Source organism: Podarcis tiliguerta (assembly GCF_965153285.1).
Source record: "Podarcis tiliguerta genome assembly, chromosome: 18".
NCBI lineage: Eukaryota > Metazoa > Chordata > Lepidosauria > Squamata > Lacertidae > Podarcis > Podarcis tiliguerta.
In genome coordinates this window covers 765,085-784,368 of record NC_139551.1, presented here as the reverse complement: position 1 = coordinate 784,368, position 19,284 = coordinate 765,085, and the positions used below count along the sequence as shown (strand labels likewise).

Sequence of the window (19,284 nt, the reverse complement as noted above, 5' to 3'; positions counted from 1 at the left end):
ACAGGGAGGCGCTAGTCCTTCTGGGCGGCTGCTTTCCTCATGGCCGCCAGGACGTTGCTCAGCTCCTCCCTCTTGGCGCGGATGTGAGTGCCCACCTGCCGGAAGCAAAAAAGAAGCCATCAGACCCGAAGGGGGGGGGGGGTCATAGTCTGAAAAGAGTCGAAGTTCGGGAGGCCCTGCTCTACACATTGTGTGCACTTACGGGGGCCACATGTACAGCCCCGCCCCCCGGAGGGAGGAGTTCAGTGTGAGGTGCTACCTTGACACCAGCTTGGAAGTGCCGACTCCTCCCGCTTGGCTGAAGGGGCGCTGCGCAGCTCTCCCTCTCTGCTGAAGCCAGGAGAGTCTTCCTCTCCTGGTTTCAGGCGGCTATCCCTGGAGAGCAAGAGGGGTTGGTGCACACCAACCCCTCTTACTCTCCAGGGATAGCAACGTGAAGCCTCCAGAGTGTAGAGGGAGCGCTCCCTCCATGCTCTGGAGGCTTCGCGTTGCTTTCGCTCCATAGGATGGCATTTCCCCTTCATTTTTGCAGGGGAAGGGCCATCCTATAGAGTGAAAAATACGGTATACTCAGGTATAAGCCGACTTTCTCAGCACATTTTGTATGCTGAAAAAGCTCTGCTTATACTTGAGTGAGGCGGCAGGACGAGTAGCCCGAAAGGAGCCCTGTCCCACCTCTTGCAAGGGCAGGCAAGGAGGAGGAACTGCTCCTTTCGGGCTGCTTGTTCTTCCACCACCACCAGGTTTGTGGTGTGGTGAACTGGCTTATACTCGAGTCAAGTTTCCCCCGTTTTTTGTTCTAAAACTAGGTGGGTCAAGCTTCTACTCGAGTATAACCCTGCAGCTCCCCCCTCCTGGCCCGTGCCCAGTTTCAGAGCACTCACCCTTTTCTTGATGAACTTCAGAGCTCGCTTGTCTTTGGGGACCTTGAGAAGCTCCATCGCGCGCCTCTCGTAGGGGGCGAAGCTGCACACCTCCTGGATCATGTCACGGACAAACTTGGTGTGTTTGGTCAGCCGCTGGAAGAGAAGAAATACAAAAATTAAAGCAAGACAGTGGGGAAAAATAATTGTTTCTGGTGTTTTTTTGCCCTGTTGAGTTTAAGTCAAGCTGGCAGAGCACAACTCTTCATCACACACACACACACATATATATATATATACATACCTCCTGCAAAAGCCAGGGCTAGCCCCATGAAGCCTTGACCTCAGGGCAGCAGGATGAAGGCTCCCTGTGCCCTGAAGAGGCTTCACACAGCTAAGCCAGAAGCCAGAGCAGCAAGAGGGAGCGCTGCAAAGTGATCCCTCTTGCTGTTCTGGCTTCTGGGATAGCCAAGGAGCCTGCATTCGCTCCCCAAGACGCACAAACATTTCCCCTTCATTTTTGGAGGGGAAGTGCCGTCCTATAGAGCGAAAAATACAGTATACTCAAGTATAAGCCGACTTTCTCAGCACATTTTTTATGCTGAAAAAGCCACCCTCTGCTTATACTTGAGTGAGGCGGCAGGACAAGAAGCCCGAAAGGAGCCCTGTCCCACCTCTTGCAAGGGCAGGCAAGGAGGAGGAACTGCTCCTTTCGGGCTGCTTGTTCTTCCACCACCACCAGGTTTGTGGTGTGGTGAACTGGCTTATACTCGAGTCAAGTTTCCCCAGTTTTCTGTTCTAAAACTAGGTGGGTCAAGCTTCGACTCGAGTATAACCCTGCAGCTCCCCCCTCCTGGCCCGTGCCCAGTTTCAGAGCACTCACCCTTTTCTTGATGAACTTCAGAGCTCGCTTGTCTTTGGGGACCTTGAGAAGCTCCATCGCGCGCCTCTCGTAGGGGGCAAAGCCGCACACCTCCCGGATCATGTCACAGACGAACTTGGTGTGTTTGTCAGCCGCTGGAAGAGAAAAAATGCAAGAATTAAAGCAAGACAGTGGGGGAAAATAATTGTTTCTGGTGTTTTTTTGCCCTGTTGAGTTTAACTCAAGCTGCCAGAGCACAACTCTTCATCACACACACACACACACTTAAACCTCCTGCAAAAGCCAGGGATAGCCCCATGTAGCCTTGACCTCAGGGCAGCAGGATGAAGGCTCCCTGTGCCCTGAAGAGGCTTCACACAGCTAAGCCAGAAGCTAGAGCAGCAAGAGGGAGCGCTGCAAAGTGATCCCTCTTGCTGTTCTGGCTTCTGGGATAGCCACGCAGCCTGCATTCCCTCCCTAAGACGCACACACATTTCCCCTTATACACACACACCGTATTTTTCACTCCATAAGACGCACCTAGTTTTTTGAGGAGGAAAGCAAGGGGGGGGGGATTCTGCACAGAGCCTGTAAGCGGCTCTTGCTTTAAACCCTGTGCTAGCTGCACAAAGCCTCTTGTTCTGCTGGCTTCCCAGCAAAGCGGGATGAGGGACGAAAGGGAGTGCTGAGCAGAGCCTGGCAGTGGCTCTTGCTGGCTTTTCCGGGAGGTGGGAGAAAGGATTGACGGGCTGCCCTTCTCCCTCCTCGGGGAAAGCCAGCAAGAACCGTATTTTTTGCTCCCTAAGACGCACTTTTTCCCTCCTAAAAAGGAAGGGGAAATGTGTGTGCGTCTTATGGAGCAAAAATACGGTACATACATATATGCGTGCACACACACACACAGTGGAACCTCAGTTTTCAAACATAATCCATTCCAGAAGACTGTTCTGAAAGCGGAAGCCTCAACACAATAGGGAAACTCAAAGTGGAAGCCACACGGCACATTTGGCTTCCGAAACATACGACAATGGAGACATTCGACAACCAAGGTTCCACTGTCTATATCATTTGTTTTAACTCTCATGTTTTACAATTCAAAATACTCCTTTTAACATACTTAAGATATTGAGGACTTCCTTTCCTCTCCATGGCTCATTTTATGTATCATAAACCCCTGCATATTTCACAAAAACTAAACATTCAGTATTCAATCATTGCATCCATCAAAGCTTATTTACACTGCTGAATTTATCAACGCTGCCAACGTTTTCGATATTTTTTGTTCTATAGGACGCACTTTTTCCCCTCCAAAAATTAAGGGGATAGCTGGCTGATGCCTGATGCGTTGCTTTCGCCGAAGCCTGGAGAGCGAGAGGGGTCGGTGCACACCAATCCCTCTTGCTTTCCAGGCTTCGCTTCGCTGGAGAGGCGCTGCACCGTTTTCCCATCTCTGCGCAGCGCCCCTTCAGGGGAAATGGAAGGGGCTCCGTTTCTCCTGCCGCTTCGCTGAAGGGGCGCTGAGCAGACAGGGGGAGAATTTTTTTTTTCCTGTTCTCCCCCTCTAAAACAAGGTGCGTCCTATAGAGCGAAAAATACAATATTTTTAGCATTTATCCTGAGAGCAATGGGAAGCACTGCAGCCACTGTGAACAGAGGGCCGGGTGGGCAACTTGGTTTAAGGCTCCTATTCAACTGGGCCTTTGTTCAGAGTCATGAAGACTAGAACACCGGTTTTGTTTTAAGTCTCTGGAGGCACACACATTAAATTTTCTGTTTAGCAATTTGAAATACTCATTTTAATGTCCTTCAAAGATCAATGACTTCCCTCCTGCTCTTTCCGTGGTTCGTTTTGCACATCATAAATCCCTGCCCATTTTACATAAACTAAACCATTCAGTATTCCATGATTGCATCCACCAAGCTTACCTACACTGTTGAATTTATCTTAATGCTGCGTTTTCAAGTATACACAGTTTCCCCTATAAATTCATTAAATGTCTTCCAATCTCCTCTAAACCTAAGTTCTTATTGCTCTCTCAGTCTGCAAGCTGCGAATATTCTGTCAGCTTAAGCGGCATTGTTTCTCAAACTTGGGGGTCCCCAGCCGTTGCCAGACTACAACTCCCATCGTTCCGATCTAGCAGGACCGGTGGGCAGGGGATGATGGGGGTTAAATAAATAATATAAATAAATAAATTTTATTTGTATCCCGCTCTACCCAGCCAAAGCCAGACTCAGAGCGGCTAACATCATATAAATAAGACAATATGCAGAATACAATATACAAATAAAATAACATTCAACATTCATTAAAACAATATAGAATAATAAATATCAGCATTTCCAAGTGTAGTCTATAACAGCTGGGGACCCCAAGTTTGAGGAAACACTTGCCTGGCAGTTGCAGATCCTCTACAGCAGGCACCCCCAAAATTGTCCCTCTGGACGTTTTGGGACTACAACTCCCATCATCCCTAGCTAACAGGACCAGTCAGTGGCCAGGGATGATGGGAACTGGAGTCCCAGAACATCCGGATGGCTGAGCTTGGGGGTGTCTGCTTTACAGGATCCCAGATGAGTTTGAGAGAGTGAGAGCCCAGCAACCCACCCCTCTTTTCCCCTGACCCCAAACTCACCCCACGGCGTCGGCACGGCGTGGCTTCACCACATTCTTGGTCACCTTGTGGCCCTTGTTCAGGCCCACGGCCATCGGGTAGCGGAGTGCCATGGCTAGAAAGAGAAAGAAAGGTTGTTATTACCACATCTACACTCACCGCACAACAACCCTGTGAGGCAGGAGAGGCCAAGGCCACCCTTTGGGGCTGAGCAAGGATTTGAAGGTGGCTCTGATTGCATTCTCCAAATGAGGGCAGCCACAGTTACGGACAGTTAACCTGTGGAACTCCTTGCCACTGGAGCCAGTGACGGCTGTAGCCTTGGGTGGCTTCCAAAGAGGATTATTGAAATTAATTGCCCTATACCCGGGGGGTCTTCGGGCAGAATAAAATCAAGATCTAAAACCGCAAAATACATAATAAAAACACATTAGACACATTCAGAGAGGAAGAGGCGGTGAGCAATGATGGCTCCTAGCTGTGCGGCTGAATAATACCAGAAGCCATGGCGAGGGAGCGTTTCTCAAGCAAGGATTCTTGTCCGACTACAACTTCCATCTCATCTTTAGCCAGCAGGACCAGTGGTCAGCGACCGACCGACCAACTCCAAATCTTTTATTATGGCCACAGCGAAGCATGATAGCGCACAGAACATGACTATCAAACCTTCAGTGGCACTTGTGTCAATCCTAGCAGCACAAGACCTGGCCACTGAACATGTCAAGAGTTCAGGGATGATAGGATTTGTAGTCCAACAGTCGCGGGGAACCCCCGTTTGAGAAGCATGGCTTTGGGGCAACTGGGTGACCCTTTGGACTAGATTTTATCTGTGCCTTTCCCCTCTCGTCCCCTTTTAAAGCCATCTAGGCCTGCGACACCCCCATGCATTGTGGCAAGGAGTTCCATAGGGCATAGTCATCTCTTCCTCTTTATCCCCCCCCCCATTATTTGATTTTCCACATTAAAATTTACAATCACACCACAACATACTATATAAAAAGAAGATTCCCAAGAATCTCCCAGACTTCTCTCCTCCCTTTTGGGGGTCTTATTGTTAACTCTTTCCTTCTGCATCTTTTACAACAATCCAAATTTTTATATCTCCCTTACAGGGGCGGCGGGGGGGGGAGTATTTGATCCCCTGCTAAATTTGCCCGTTTGCCCCCCGACAAAGGAATGACCAGTCCATAATTTTAATGGTAGGTTTGCTGTAGCTGGGAGAGACAGAATAACAACAGGAAAACCCCCAGAAACCCAGAAGACAAAAGTCACAGATGGATGTGCATTATAATGCGCGAAATAAGTATTTGATCCCCTATCAACCAGTATCTTCACTGTATGTAACGAGCTGAGATTAGAAGCACCTGCTGTAAGGGAGAGGTCTTGCCTGTCATCCCAGCTCGTTACAGTACCAAAAGACACCTGTCAACAGAAGCAAGCAATCATACCAGGGCATTGAAAATGGGTCAAAAATGACCCAAAACACACGGCCAAGGCATCAAAGGAGTGGCTCAAGAAGAAGCACATTAAGGTCCTGGAGTGGCCTAGCCAGTCTCTGGACCTTAATCCCTTCAAAAATCTGTGGAGGGAGGTGAAGGTTTGGAGTAGCTACACATCAGCCTCGAAATCTTACTGACTTGGAGAGGATCTGCAAAGAGGAGTGGGACAAAACGCCCCCTGGGATGTGTGCAAACCTGGGGGCCGCCTACAAGAAACGCCTGAAATTGCTAACCAGGGTTTTGCCACCAAGTACTAAGTCATCTTTTGCAAAGGGATCAAATACACCAGAAAAGATAACAATTACAATAAAAACTTTAATAAAAATAATAAAATATTGTTTGTTTGCACCCTTGCACCCCCCCCCCCGTTATAAGAATTCTAAGGTCTCAAATGTAGAATAAAACGTTCATAAATGTACCAGGCAAACACACACATAAGTATATAAACCACAGGAGAGCAATCCGGAAGCTATTTGGACTCTCCCAAACTGACCCCAAATCTTTCTCTGCAAGGAGGAAGGAAATGGGAACAATAATAATTGTCTTTCCATTTGGACTGTAGGGGCTTACACCTCCCTTTCAAAATACAGTCTGGCAAGTATCTGTTCAGCTGAGCAAACTACCAAGATGCGCAAGAGATTCAGGAACTACCGTATTTTTCGCACCATAGCCCCGCGACCCTCGCCCGGCTGGAGAGGTGACGTGCAGGAACCTTTAGAGTGCGCGCGGGGCTAAAGCAGCCCCCCCCCCACCGCGACCCTCTCCCTGCTGGAGAGGTGACGGGCAGCTATAGCAGGAATCTCTATAGCCGCCGTCACCTCTCCAGCCGGGAGAGCGCGCGTGGGGCTAAAGAAGCCATAGCCGCGCAACCCTCTCCCAGCCGGAGAAGTGACGTGCGGCTATGGCAGCAGCCTCTCCGCTGCGCCTTTCCACTGCTCTCTGACCTGCTCTTTGGGGCTGGTGGTGGGCTTCCCCCTGCCAGCCCCATAGAGCAGGTTGAAAGGAACCTGAAGCCTGGAGAGCAAGAGGGGTCGGTGTGCACCAACCTCTCTCGCTCTCCAGGCTTCCAAGGTAGCCGCCTGAACGCACCTTAAACGGCACCTTGTTTTAGAGCGGGAAAACAAGAGGGGGAAAATTCTCCCTCTCTCTGCGCAGCACCTCCTGCCACTACGCTGAAGGGGCGCTGGGCAGAGAGGGGGATAATTTTTTTTTCTTGTTCTCCCCCCTCTAAAACAAGGTGCGTCCTATTGTCCGGTGCGTCTTTTGGTGCGAAAAATACGGTAAGTATTTACCATCTCCAAGGAATGGCCAGGCTACCCAGAAAATTCAACTAAGGCATAAATTACCATTATTACAAAACTCTGGGATTACAGGCAAGAGCTTGCAGCGGGTGCTTCTAATCTCAGCTCGTTACACACAGAGAAGAGACCAGATCAAATATTTATTTCACTCATTATAATGCACATCCATATCTGACTTTTGAGAGACAGAAAAACAACAGGAATTCTAATGAGTGAAATAAGTATTTGATCCCCTCTCAACCAGCCAGGTGTCAGGCTACCTGGTATCTTCACTGCAGGTAACAAGCTGAGATCAGAAGCACCTTCTGTAAGGGAGAGATCTTACCTGTCATCCCAGCTCGTTATAGTACCAAAAGACGCCTGTCAACAGAAGCAAGCAATCCAGCAGATTCCAAAATAGTCACCACAACCAAGAGCTGTCCAAGGATGTCAGGGACAAAACTGTAGACCCGCCCAAGGCTGGACTGGGCTACAAGGCTACGGCTACAATAAGCCTACCATTAAAATTATGGACTGGTCATTTCTTCGTCAGGGGGGCAAACGGGCAAATTTAGCAGGGGATCAAAGACTGTAACTGTTTATTTCCTTTAATAAAGGTCAAGTTTCCTAGCATCTTTGCTTCTCAATAATATTTTATTATTTATTGAATTTATATACCGCCCTATAAATGGGGGGGGGGGGCCCCTCAGGCCGGTTCGCATGATGAAATCAAGATATTATAAAACCACAAAACACATAAATAAAAAAACCAACCCAAAAAAACATTTTAAAAGGCCTACGGAAAGGGAACCCGCTTAAGGGCTCTATATGGGGCTCTCTAGACAGATAAAATATTTCACTCATTAGAATGAAAAGTCAATCTCTGACTTTTGTCTTCTGGGGTTTTTCCTGTTGTTATTCCATCTCTCCCAGCTACAATAAACCTACCATTAAAATTATGGACTGGTCAATTTTTCGCCAGGGGGCAAACGGGCAAATTTAGCAGGGGATCAAATACTCCCCCCCCCCTGTATATCCACAGCTCATCATCCCGCTACAAGTGAAATTGCAATCCCACTAACGAGTGGAACAGTTTGCAATGGGATGGGATATATACAGAGCCTACATAAAAGAACATTGCCCAAAGATCAATCCATTGGTTGAGCTTCGATGTGCAATGAGGCTATTTTTATAAAATAAAACTGGCAGTAAGTCAAATAACATGGAGAAGCTAAAGTCTAAGCGGGTATTTAAGGAATTTGATTCGGGAACAAAAGGAGAAGATCGGAAGCCTTGTAAAAATCTTAATCACAAATGTATACACAAAGCAAGGAATAATAATAATAATTATTATTATTTATTATTTCTATCCCGCCCACCTGGCTGGGCTTCCCCAGCCACTCTGGGCAGTTTCCAGAAAAATATTAAAATACTGTACCCATCAAACCTTAAAAGCTTCCCTAAACAGGGCTGCCTTCAGACGTCTTCTAAAAGTATGAATAATTGCTTATTTCTTTATTTCTCACTTTGCCTACTGTACTTTTCTGCTATAAAGTTTTCAACCAATAAAGCATATATATTTCTTTAAAAAATGAGCTGTTCACGGTGGTTTTTTAAGATAAACTTACAAACTGCCCCAGTTCCTTATTAAAGTTTTGGCCCTGCAGATTTCTGATTTTTCGGGTCCTTTGGGCCCTTTCGGCGTCATCCGCCCCCCATTTCTTTCGGTCTGCCTCCCTGGCCTAGTGGGGTCTCCATTGCGCCCAGCCTGGCCCTGGAAGGGGCGCCCCATGGGGAGCCGCCTCCCTCCGTCCCGCCTCGCCCGGGGCCCCCTCGCCTCCCCCGGGCCCCCCTCCGCCTCGCCCGCCGCCCCGCCACGGAGGATGGCCGCGGATTCCGCCTCGCCGCCCCGCCGGAGCTCACCTGCTGCCGCTGCTGCTCCCTCCAGGTCCCGCCGGAGAAAGAGACGCCGGAAGTGGATGCGGCGCCTATGTGCGCTTGCGCGACCCAGCCCCGCCCGCCGGAAAGGGAGGAAACCAGAGAGACGCCGCTTCCCAGAGAGGCCGTGTCCTGACCCGGAAGTTTTCCTTCCCGGCTCTGACACAGCGATGGCGGCGGCGGTGATGCCGGTTCCCCGCGCGGAGCTGAAGCTGGTGCGGCTGCTGAGCCGCTGCGAGGCGCTGGCGGCGGACCGGCGCGGGCCGGACGAGTGGCGCCTGGAGAAGGTCCGTGCGCGGCGGCGGGGGCCGAGGGGCGGGGACCCGCAATGCAGGGCGGGGTTGCTATGGGATCACGGGGAGCCGCCCCCTTTGGACAGGCGCCTGGCAGGCCGGCATCCGGCAGGGGCAGCTTTCCCTGCAAACAGCAGCACCTGGAGGCCGCCTGCCTGGGTCGCAGGTCTCCAGTGTCAGATTGGGGTTTTTAAAAAATAATAATACGCAATTTCATATGCTCTCAGGATTTTAAGAATTAAAAAGAACAATTGTAAATACTTTCACTTGTTTAAAGAATTTAAAAATCTTTCCTAGATTATAAACAACTTCAAATCCAGTAAGTCTGAAGATCACTTAAATGGCTCAGCGTAAATTTACAAGTAGATGCGCATTATTTACAAACAGTCTTTGCAATTATTATCAGCAGTTGTGCTTTGTTGTTTACTAATTTTTATGCTGCCCTGCGGCTCAAAAAAGTTCATGGAGCAGCATAGCAATGGGTATTTTTTTTTTTAAAGTACAAATTAGAACGTAAAGGCACAAGATCTAAGGCATGTCTGCATTAGATCACACATTCCAGCTACCAGTCTCGGCCTTACGTCCGTGTAACAGATACAAGGAATCTGAAAACGCAAAGAAAATCTCTGAGGTCATATCATATTGTAGCAAAAATGGAGAGGTGGTTTTAAACACACACACAACTTCTTCGATCCCTCCTAGCCAAGTAAGATTGTCTTCCATAAAATCGGTCTTAACATTGAGTCCGTAAGGGACTGTGGAGGCCAATTCTGGATCCCCACGTCCTTCCACAGTGGGGACATTGGTTTCCGGGTGGGAGTTGTCCCGGTGAGGGTTTGCCAAGCGTGCCTTCCTCTTGGCACATTTCTCCCTCGCGTCTTGTGTTCCAGTTTCTTCAAAGCCCAGGACACCTTTGGTCAAGGCTGTTCTCCAACTGGAGCCCTCGCAGGCCAGTGTTTCCCAGTTGTCAGTGTTTATACTCCATTTCTTTTAGCTTTGCCTTGAGAGGGTCTTTGAACCTCTTTTGTTGACCACCAGCATTACGCTTTCCATTTTTAAGTTCCTTTTTAAGCTGGGGGGGGGGGTCTTGGTGGCACTCCTAACTAGAAGGTTGTAATTTCAGAAGGTTTTTGGAGCGCTGGCAACCTTCCGGCCGTGGAAGGCAATCTCACGGAATGTCTTGCCACCTGCCACACGGTCGCCACTGGGTGTCGCCCTCGGCCTAAGGGGCTCCGCTCCAGCTTTGCCGTGGGAGGACTTTGACAGAACGGGCCAGCCTCTCCGTCCCCCCCACCCTATCAACCTGCCACGTCATGGGTCCGTTCAGAGCCAGAGGGTTGCTGTCCCCTCGCGGTCTCCCTCCACCGTTGGAACGTCCCTTAAGTCCTAACACTCTGCTAGGAATTGCAAGCGGGGAGAGATGCTGCTGCTGCTGCTACAGTCAAATCCTGCTTCCAGTTGCAACTGGAACTGGTGCAAACTGGTGCATGTAGCCGGCCACTGGGAGGACAGGAGGGCTGGACCAGCTGGGCCCCCTTTGGCCTGACCACCCCCTTTTGGGGGGGGGATGGTTTTACAAAATAAATCACACAATTATCCCAGTTAAATTTTGAAATAAAACCAGATTCTTCCAAATCTTTTTTTTAAAATGCAATATTTATTAAGTTTCCATTTTATATTATTAAAATACCATAACATTTTTCTATGATATTGATTCAGTTGAAACGTCGACCTCCTTCCCTCCCAACTCGTGGCTACCTGAATTTTTCTTTCTAAATCTTTTAGCATTTGTACATTTTCCTCCTGACTTCTCTGTGAAGAAGTGCGGCCACGAAAAGCCCCTTTAAATGCCCTAAATAGGTTACCTGAAGGCGGGTTTCTGTGGCATCTCCCAACCGAATGCTCCTTTGCTTGAAGAAGGCTCTGGTCCAGTGTTGCTCACACCAGTTCCCTCTCTTTCGTTCCCAGTACGTCTCTGCCCTGGAAGAGATGCTCCTGGACCTCAAGAAACACTCCAGGTGAGTTCCTTTCCCTGGTGGGATCTGCAGAGGTCTCAGAACCATAGAATTCTGCAAGGCAGAAATCCCAACCAAAGCTTCCAATCGCTGCTTAAACACCCCCAAGAAGGAGAGTCTGAGGGAGCCCCTTTCCCTTCCAAACCGCTCTTGCCTTCAGAAAGTTCTTCCTGGTGTTTAGTCGGAATCTCCTTCCTTGGAACTTGAAGGCCTGGGTTCGAGTCCTGCCCTCCAGAGCAGGAGAAAACCAAGCCTGCGCCATCTCCCATGTGACACAGCCCTTCAGATATCTCCTCTCAGTCTCCTCTTCTCCAGGCTGAACACTCCCAACTTCTTCAACCGTTCCTTGCAAGGCTTGGGTCTCCAGACCCTTGATCGTCTTGGCCGCCCTCCTCTGAACGCCCTCCAGCTTGTCAGTCTCCTCTGGAGGTACCCAGAACTGAACTCGGGGCTCCAGGTGGGGTCTGGCCAAGGCAGAATGGAGCGGTACTATGGCTTCCCTTGATCTGGACACTAGACTTCCCTTGAGGCAGCCTAGAGCAGCACTCGCATTTTCTGCTGCTGCATCACACTGTTGACCTCAAGGGCCTTCTCCAGACTCTTAGCAAAACAGATGTAGGAACAGAGGAAACTGCTTTCTGCCACGTCGGACCATTGGGTTTCAGGCAGGGGGAGAGCAGGGATGCCAGAGACCAGGCAGTCCACCGGCCTGATCCAGGCACTTTCCTTAACGTCCCGATGTTCCCCTTTCAGCAAACCTGCTCCCGAGGTGCTGAACGAATATTCCCGCAAGGTGGATTTCCTGAAGGGGCTGCTGGAAGCAGACAAGCTGGTAAGGCCCTTGGTGTGCGGACTTCCTTCGTGGTGGTCCTTCTCCCCGACAGCAGAAGGCCGGGCTGCGTCGTCGGGTTGTAAACAAAAATGGCCCTTTTCCCTTATGGGGTATCCAAGAGCCCATTTAGAGTCCTTACATAGGTTCCCTATTGGTAGGAGAGAATAACAGAGGCCAACCAGAGAATATTGAGAAGCAAAGCAGCTAGTAAGCTTGATCTTTATTGATCTGTTGCCACAGGGTGTTCCCCTCACCCGCAGGAGAGAGGAGGGACCCAGAAAAATGGTGCGCAAGGCCTTATAAAGACTTTTGAAATTGTCACCTTGTAGATCAAGACCACCCCCAGAAACATCAGACATACATCACAGAAGGGGTGTAACCGAAGACCACCCCTCAGATACATCACACCTACGCCACAGAAAAGGCAGTCTAAACAGAAATTTGAACGTTTTTTTTCTCCTGTCTGGCAGGTTACTTGATAGGATTGCCTGGGGAGCCTGGCCAGTCTTTTGTAATGATAAATACTTAGTTCCTGGGCCAGGTCACAGGCTCACACCCTATTCAAACACAGACATACCCTTAAGACAGGATTTGTGAGGAAAGAGACAATGGGGAGTTTTCCCACTTTGACCTTCCAGAGAAAACATTTGCTCAGTTTAGGAATCAAAATGGTTCCAGGTTGGTCTTCCTGTGCTGATCTATGTACGTGCTTGGTTGGCACACTTATGAGCATTACCATATATCTAAGACCATAAAAATCCTATCACAGTTGCAAGCCCCTTTCTCCCTCCCTCTCTCTCTTCCTCCGCAGTCGTCGTCGTCCGAAAAGGCCCTGGCCAACCAGTTCCTGGCCCCCGGGAGGACCCCCACCACCGCCAAGGAGAGGACGCCGGCCACCAAGACGGTGCACCTACAGACCAAGGCCCGCTACACGGGCGAGATGAGGAACGAGCTTCTTGGTACAGTTATGTCTCACCGGCCGAGGCTGGCGGAGGCGGCGGATCCTCTCGCCGCTTCCCCCTGGGGGGTCGCTTGGGCTCGCTGCTTCCTTCACCTCGGCTCTGGCTCTCTGTGTGGGGTCTCCCCCAATGGCATCTTCTGTCTTTAGGGACAGGCCAAGTTCAGGGTGGGGGAATCCTTTGGTGCCCTTCCAGGAACCAGTGTTAGCTACGTCAGCCGGGTGCCAATGGCTCCTTAAACCGAGGTTGCAGTCACAAAAACAGATACAGTCGGACCTCGGTTGTCGAACTTACATCTGTTCCGGGAGCCGAAATGGTTCGGAAACCGAGGCACGGCCTCCAATCAGCTTCCTGCGCTCAATCGGAAGCTGTGCCGGACGTTCGGCTTCCGAAAAGCGTTCACAAACCGGAACGCTTGCTTCCGGGTTTGCGGCATCCGGGAGCCAAAACATCTGACTCGCAAGGCGTCTGGGATCCAAGGGACGACTGTATCTGGCTGCCATTTTGGGGCAAGTCTGACTTTGCAAAGGATGGACTGGCTGCGGTTGATTCCCAGTTAGATATCTGGCTAGTTCGGAAGACAACCTAGAGCAGGGAAGGAGGAAAGTCACTTGATTCAGGGACTGTCCACCAAGCCGAAGAGCTAAAGGCAGCTGCGAGCGGAGCCAGAGAGAGGGGTGGCCTGGGGAGTGTCGCAGGGGCCGGGTAGAGATGTTCAGAGGGCCACATGGAGCCTGACATTCCCTGTTCCTGGGCATATTTAGTTCCTCAGCCTCCGACGAGGCAGGAGGCCCCCAAAGGCCCCAATCCCTCCGACCCCAATTCCCCCCTATCACTGAACGCTCTGTCTCTCTCTTCCTCCCCATCTTTCTGCTTCACCAGGACCCCTCGCGCCTGCCTGGTAAGTGTCTGCCCACATCCATGCGTACAAAAGGCGCCTTTGTGTCTTTTTGAGGAATCAACTTGGCCCAGTTTGGGAGATCCATTTTTATTTCCGACGGAACTGCTTTCTCCTCCTCCTCGCGTTCATTTGGGGCGGTTCTGTCGCTCGTCAAACCGGTTTTCATGGGGTGGGAGAATTGGAAAGTCGGAAGGGCCTCAGTTCAGTCATGTCTGTTGATTTCAATGGGTCTCCTCTGAGTAGGACCCTGTATCATCCCATCCTTTGGGCGCTCGCTGTTTCTGGCTGTCTGTCAGCTTTTGGGGAGTCCCTGTCGCTCCTTCCCCTGCCTGCCTGCCGTTACTTTTGGGGTGCTGTGCCTCCACCCTTCCCTCTCTACCCCTGTCCGCCTGCAGGTCGCCTTCTGCTGGCCTCTGGCCTCTCCTTTGCGCCTCTCCCCCAGCTGATGAACACAGACAAAACCTTTTCCTCCTTCCTTCCCCAGATCTGGAGGAGACGAGCCTGAGAAAACGCACGTGAGTGTCTCGCGGGGCTTTTGCTCTGGGGCGGTGTGACTCAGAAGACGTCCTTTGTTCTATTTGGGGAGGCCGGGTTTTGGTGGGGGGCAGGAAGGGGAGGGTGGGGCTGTCCTGGCTTGCTCTGCCAGGAACACAAAGTGTGTGCCAGTCCCACGGGGGGGGGGGGGGGTAGGCAGTTGCAGAATGTGGGCTGGAAGAAGGATCTTCTATCCTTTGACCTGGGATGTAGGACAACTTTGGCTTCATCCAACGACAGTGGGTAGATCAAATAACTGCCAGTTTTTTAATACTGTGAGTAGATCGCAGTCTATTGGGAGTTGGACGTCCCTTTACTATATAATAAAAAGGTCAGGATGTCTTCACGCTGCTGTTCACTTGGTCACAGGCAGGTGGTGCTGTGCAGTACAGCTTGAAGGAGAGAGCTGGTGGGCGAGTGGTCCAGGCAAGCAGTGGGGGGGGGGGGGAGCCAGAGCAGGCTGCAGCAGCCCCCCCTCCCAGATCCACTGGCTCCTCGAGGCCTGCCAGCCCCAGGCCCCCTTCTCTGGGGTTGTTGGAGGGAGGAGTAGGTGTGCCTGGCGAGCGAAGTGACCAGTGGCACAGCCCCCAGCACAAATGTAAGGAGGGCTCTCTCTCTCTCTCTGTTGATACACCCCCCCAGGGGCCCCCTCCCGGACGAGAAGCAGTCGGCCGCTGAGCTGGACGCCGTCCTCCAGCACCACCACAGCATCCAGGAGAAGCTGGCCGAGGAGATGCTCCACCTGGCGCGCAACCTCAAGAACAACACTCTGGTGGCGCAGAACGTGATCAAGCAAGACAACCAGGTGAGGGGCGGGTACTCAAGGGGGGGGGGAGCATGGCTTGTGGAGACCCCTGCCTGCCCCCCGCCCCCAGTTGCACAGGTTGTAACTCAGTGTTTGCACGCAGACCCTGTCCCACTCGCTCAAGCTGGCCGACCACAACTTTGAGAAGCTGAAGGACGAGTCGGACCGCCTGGAGCAGCACGCCAAGAAGTCCGTCAACTGGCTCCTCTGGCTGATGCTCATCGTCGTCTGCTTCATCTTCATCAGCATGATCCTCTTCATCCGCATCTTCCCCAAGCTCAGGTGATTCCTCAGGCCGAGGGCGGCAACCTGGCGGCTCCTCGGTTCGCCTCACACCGTTGCCCACAAAGTCCGAGGCCCCCCGGCGCTTCTCTGGCGGAGTCCCTGAAGACACTCGCTGGAAGGGAGCTCCTGGCGCTTCTCTGACGGAGTCTCTGAAGACACTTGCGGGAAGGGAGCTCCTGGCGCTTCTCTGGCGGAGTCCCTGAAGACACTCTCCGGAAGGGAGCTCCTGGCGCTTCTCTGACGGAGTCTCTGAAGACACTTGCGGGAAGGGAGCTCCTGGCGCTTCTCTGGCGGAGTCTCTGAAGACACTTGCGGGAAGGGAGTTCCTGGCGCTTCTCTGACGGAGTCTCTGAAGACACTCTCTGGAAGGGAGTTCCTGGCGCTTCTCTGACGGAGTCTCTGAAGACACTTGCTGGAAGGAAGCTCCTGGCGCTTCTCTGGCGGAGTCTCTGAAGACACTCTCTGGAAGGGAGCTCCTGGCGCTTCTCTGACGGAGTCTCTGAAGACACTTGCGGGAAGGGAGCTCCTGGCGCTTCTCTGACGGAGTCTCTGAAGACACTCTCTGGAAGGGAGCTGCTTTGGGGAGACAGTATGGTTGACAGTGGGGAGGCTCCTTCAGTTCATAAGCTGGGCCCGAGCAGGGAGTGCAGTCGGGGGTTCAAGCCGTTTGGGACCTGGGGCTGGACTGGGTATGGTTGCTTCCGAGAGCCTGGCTTCCCCAGGCAGAGGCGGAGGTGCCAGACCAGGCCTGGTCTCTGTTGCCTGAGAGGGGCAGTGGGGAATCCGACAGGAGCATCTCGCCTTCCTTCTTCCTCCTGACTGCTCCCTTTCCACCTGCAGGGAGCCGAGTCTCTGTTGGGATGACATCAAGTAAAGCACCCTGTACACACACAGACCCTCAAAAGTGCACCTTCACTGCTTAGCTGCCATTTGGGGACGGTCTGGAAGGAGGAATGCGAGGCCGCTGGGGTTTCCTTTACCTCTAATGAGGTTCTGCTGCCTGCAGAGGAAAACCAGGACTCTGGAGCTGGGGGATTCTGGGCCGACGAGTTGGGGCAGGTTGGTGGGAGGGGGGAGAAAATCACCTATCCTGTTCTTCTCCCCCCAAAGCCCCAGGTCCTAAACATTCAGCTATCGCTCTTCTTTCTCCCTCCCAGCCCAAAAGGAAAATACAACTTGGCCGGGGGGGGGGGGGTTGGCCACAGTTCTTACGTCTGGGGTTAGACTGCATGTGCCACAGCGACAGCAGGGGGAACGAGGGCTGCTGGAGGCACCTCCCCATTTTGAGAGCAAAGGCGCCCCCACCTCGCAGCGGCGGTGAATCACCTGCAGAAAGAGGCGCCAGTGGGGGCCTCGCCCCTCCACTTGCCAAGCGCACACCTTCAGCTTGGGAGGTGGGCCAGGAGAGGCGCAGTCCCCCCAGGGGCAGAGGCACTGCCTTGGCCGCCCAAACGTCGGGGCTCTGCGTCGCCCCCCCTTCCCTGCGCCGAAGCGATGAGCCTCTGCTTGCCCCCCGCCGCACGGGAAATGTACTTCGCCCTGCCAGGGAGGGAGCCGAGTGATGCATCGCCAGCCAGCCTGCCTGCCGCCACTCGCGCATTAAAAACAAAATCCGACTCGCTGCCCCGGTGTGATTCTTTCGTGCGTGCGGCCGGGGCAGTTTGGGGGGCAGCCCCCTTTGACGTGGGGCTCAGCGGCGGAGAGTTTAACTGCGGAACTCCCCTCCGTGGGAGGCGGCTTAGCCGGAGACGCCTTGGCGCCTTCTGCCTGCCAAGCAGGTGTCCTGCCGGCGGAGGGACAGCTTGAGATGCCTCTGCCGCAACGGGAGCCTCTGGCGCTTCCTGCCTCGGACGAGGGACACTTCTGGGAAGCCCTTCATTCTCTTCACACCTAAGGTGGCAGGATCCTCATCCGCCTGGAAGGAAGCGGGAAGGGAGGGTGCGGTGATGCAGAAGCCGTCTTGGCGTTCCCAGGCTCGCAGGAACCAGCAAGGGGTCAGCTTCCCAAGCTCTTGGTGCCAGCGGCTGGTGACGGAGGAGGATATCCTCTGGCCGGGGGAACTTTCCAGGCCGTGGGTCCTGGAGGGCTGGGGCAGCGGTGGGGAGAGCCAAGAGGCAGGCAGAAGGGGCCCTCAAACTGCCCTCTGGGTAAGCGGGCTTCCTTTTCGGGGTTGGGTGCCACTGAACTGGGCTTGCAGAACGATGGGGCTTTCTGGGTCTTCAGAAAACGCCACCGTGCTAGAGATAGGCCTCTGTAACTGAGATGGGGGGCAGGGAGGGCCCGTTAAGAGCACCGGGGGTTCCTGCCAGGCCAGGGTTCAGGTCTCCCCTCGGGGCACAAAGCTCGCTGGGCGACCCTCGAGCCAGTCGCTTCTCAGGCCCACAACGCAAGGTTGGCGCAAGGATAGCCTGGCGAAGGGAAGAACCACACACACTGGTCTCGAGCTCCTTGGGAGGCGAGATAAAGGGGATACAAAGGTAGAAATAAATTAGTTGGGCAGGGGTGGGGATTGATTTCGTAAAGTATATACAGTTTTTAAAAATAATAATCCAAAGCTGGTTTATGAGAAAGCCAAAGCAATGACTATCAATTGGGGGGGGGGGGTGTTAAAACTCTGAACAAGATAATAATGGACGAAATGCTAATTGAAATGGGTTATCGGCTTTGGAAACACCCAGCAAGGCCTTGCGAGGGAAGCCCCACAGAGAGCACATTGCAGCAATCCAGCCTTGAAGTCACCAATTTTGGTGATGCCGAAGCAAAAGATGTCGGGTTGAAGCATGGAAGGTGCAGTGTGGAATGGGCGGTCTCGGAAGATTCAGTGGCCCCCCACCTACACCCCCCCCCCCCATTAAGAAAGAGGAAGAAAGTGAGTGTCATGATTTACTGCTCTCTGCCGCCAAGGCTGCCCGTAAGAAACCCACCTTGCCCCTGAGAATTCCCAGCGACGGGAAGAATATAATTTCTTTTGGCAACCAGATTCCAGTTACTGTTTGTGTGTGGGGGGGGGTGGTATCTAGGTGACAGCTGAAAGAGGGGAAATTCACCAGCGGCAACAGCTCTTTTGCGTGAGTGATGATGCCAAGGGATTTGGGGCAGGGAGGGTCTCAGGATCCTAGGGGGACGAGCGGCCTGACGCCAGAAACGTCCACAGGGAAAGGTCAGCAGAACACCTGCATTGCATGCAAGAGACCCCAAGGCCAGTCTCCAAGGAAGGCTGGGAGTCCAAAACCATGGAGAGCCAATAATAATAATATTTATTTATACCCTGCCCATCTGGCTGGGTTTCCCCAGCCACTCTAGGCGGCTTCCAACAGAATATTAAAACTGCAATAAAGCACCAAACATTAAAAACTTCCCTAAAGAGGGCTGCCTTCAGATGTCTTCTAAAAGTCAGGTAGTTGTTTATCTCCTTGACATCTGATGGGGAGGGTGTTCCACAGGGCGGGTGCCACCACCGAGAAGGCCCTCTGCCTGGTTCCCTGTAACCTCGCTTCTTGCAGGGAGGGAACCGTCAGAAGGCCCTCGGGAGAGGGACCCCGGTGTCTGGGGTGGAGATGCTCCTTCAGGGATACTGGGCCATTTAGGGCTTTCAAAGTCAGC

At 52.3% G+C, this 19,284-nt stretch overlaps 1 protein-coding gene and 1 pseudogene across 4 annotated transcripts; one reads left to right on the top strand and one right to left on the bottom strand.

The window, feature by feature from the left end:
* On the bottom strand, positions 1-9,116 carry LOC310668605 (large ribosomal subunit protein eL36-like; annotated as a pseudogene). Its single transcript, XR_014515512.1, has 4 exons — positions 9,043-9,116; positions 4,362-4,455; positions 1,747-1,880; positions 1-95 (listed from the first exon to the last, which is right to left on the bottom strand). The product of XR_014515512.1 is annotated as a large ribosomal subunit protein eL36-like (transcript).
* Positions 9,117-9,191: 75 nt separating this feature from the next.
* On the top strand, positions 9,192-17,300 carry USE1 (unconventional SNARE in the ER 1). Of its 3 annotated transcripts, XM_083421906.1 has the most exons (8): positions 9,192-9,344; positions 11,319-11,368; positions 12,119-12,197; positions 13,009-13,161; positions 14,039-14,057; positions 14,542-14,572; positions 15,234-15,396; positions 15,500-17,300. In XM_083421906.1, exons 1-8 carry the CDS (start codon positions 9,228-9,230, stop codon positions 15,680-15,682), a joined length of 795 nt encoding a protein of 264 aa, XP_083278032.1. In that variant the 5' UTR covers positions 9,192-9,227; the 3' UTR covers positions 15,683-17,300. The 3 variants fall into 3 exon arrangements, with proteins under 3 accessions (XP_083278032.1, XP_083278033.1, XP_083278034.1); XM_083421907.1 differs by lacking the exon at positions 14,039-14,057 and having other exon boundaries at positions 13,009-13,156; XM_083421908.1 differs by lacking the exons at positions 9,192-9,344; positions 14,039-14,057 and adding an exon at positions 10,643-10,667.
* The last annotated feature ends 1,984 nt before the right edge of the window (positions 17,301-19,284 follow it).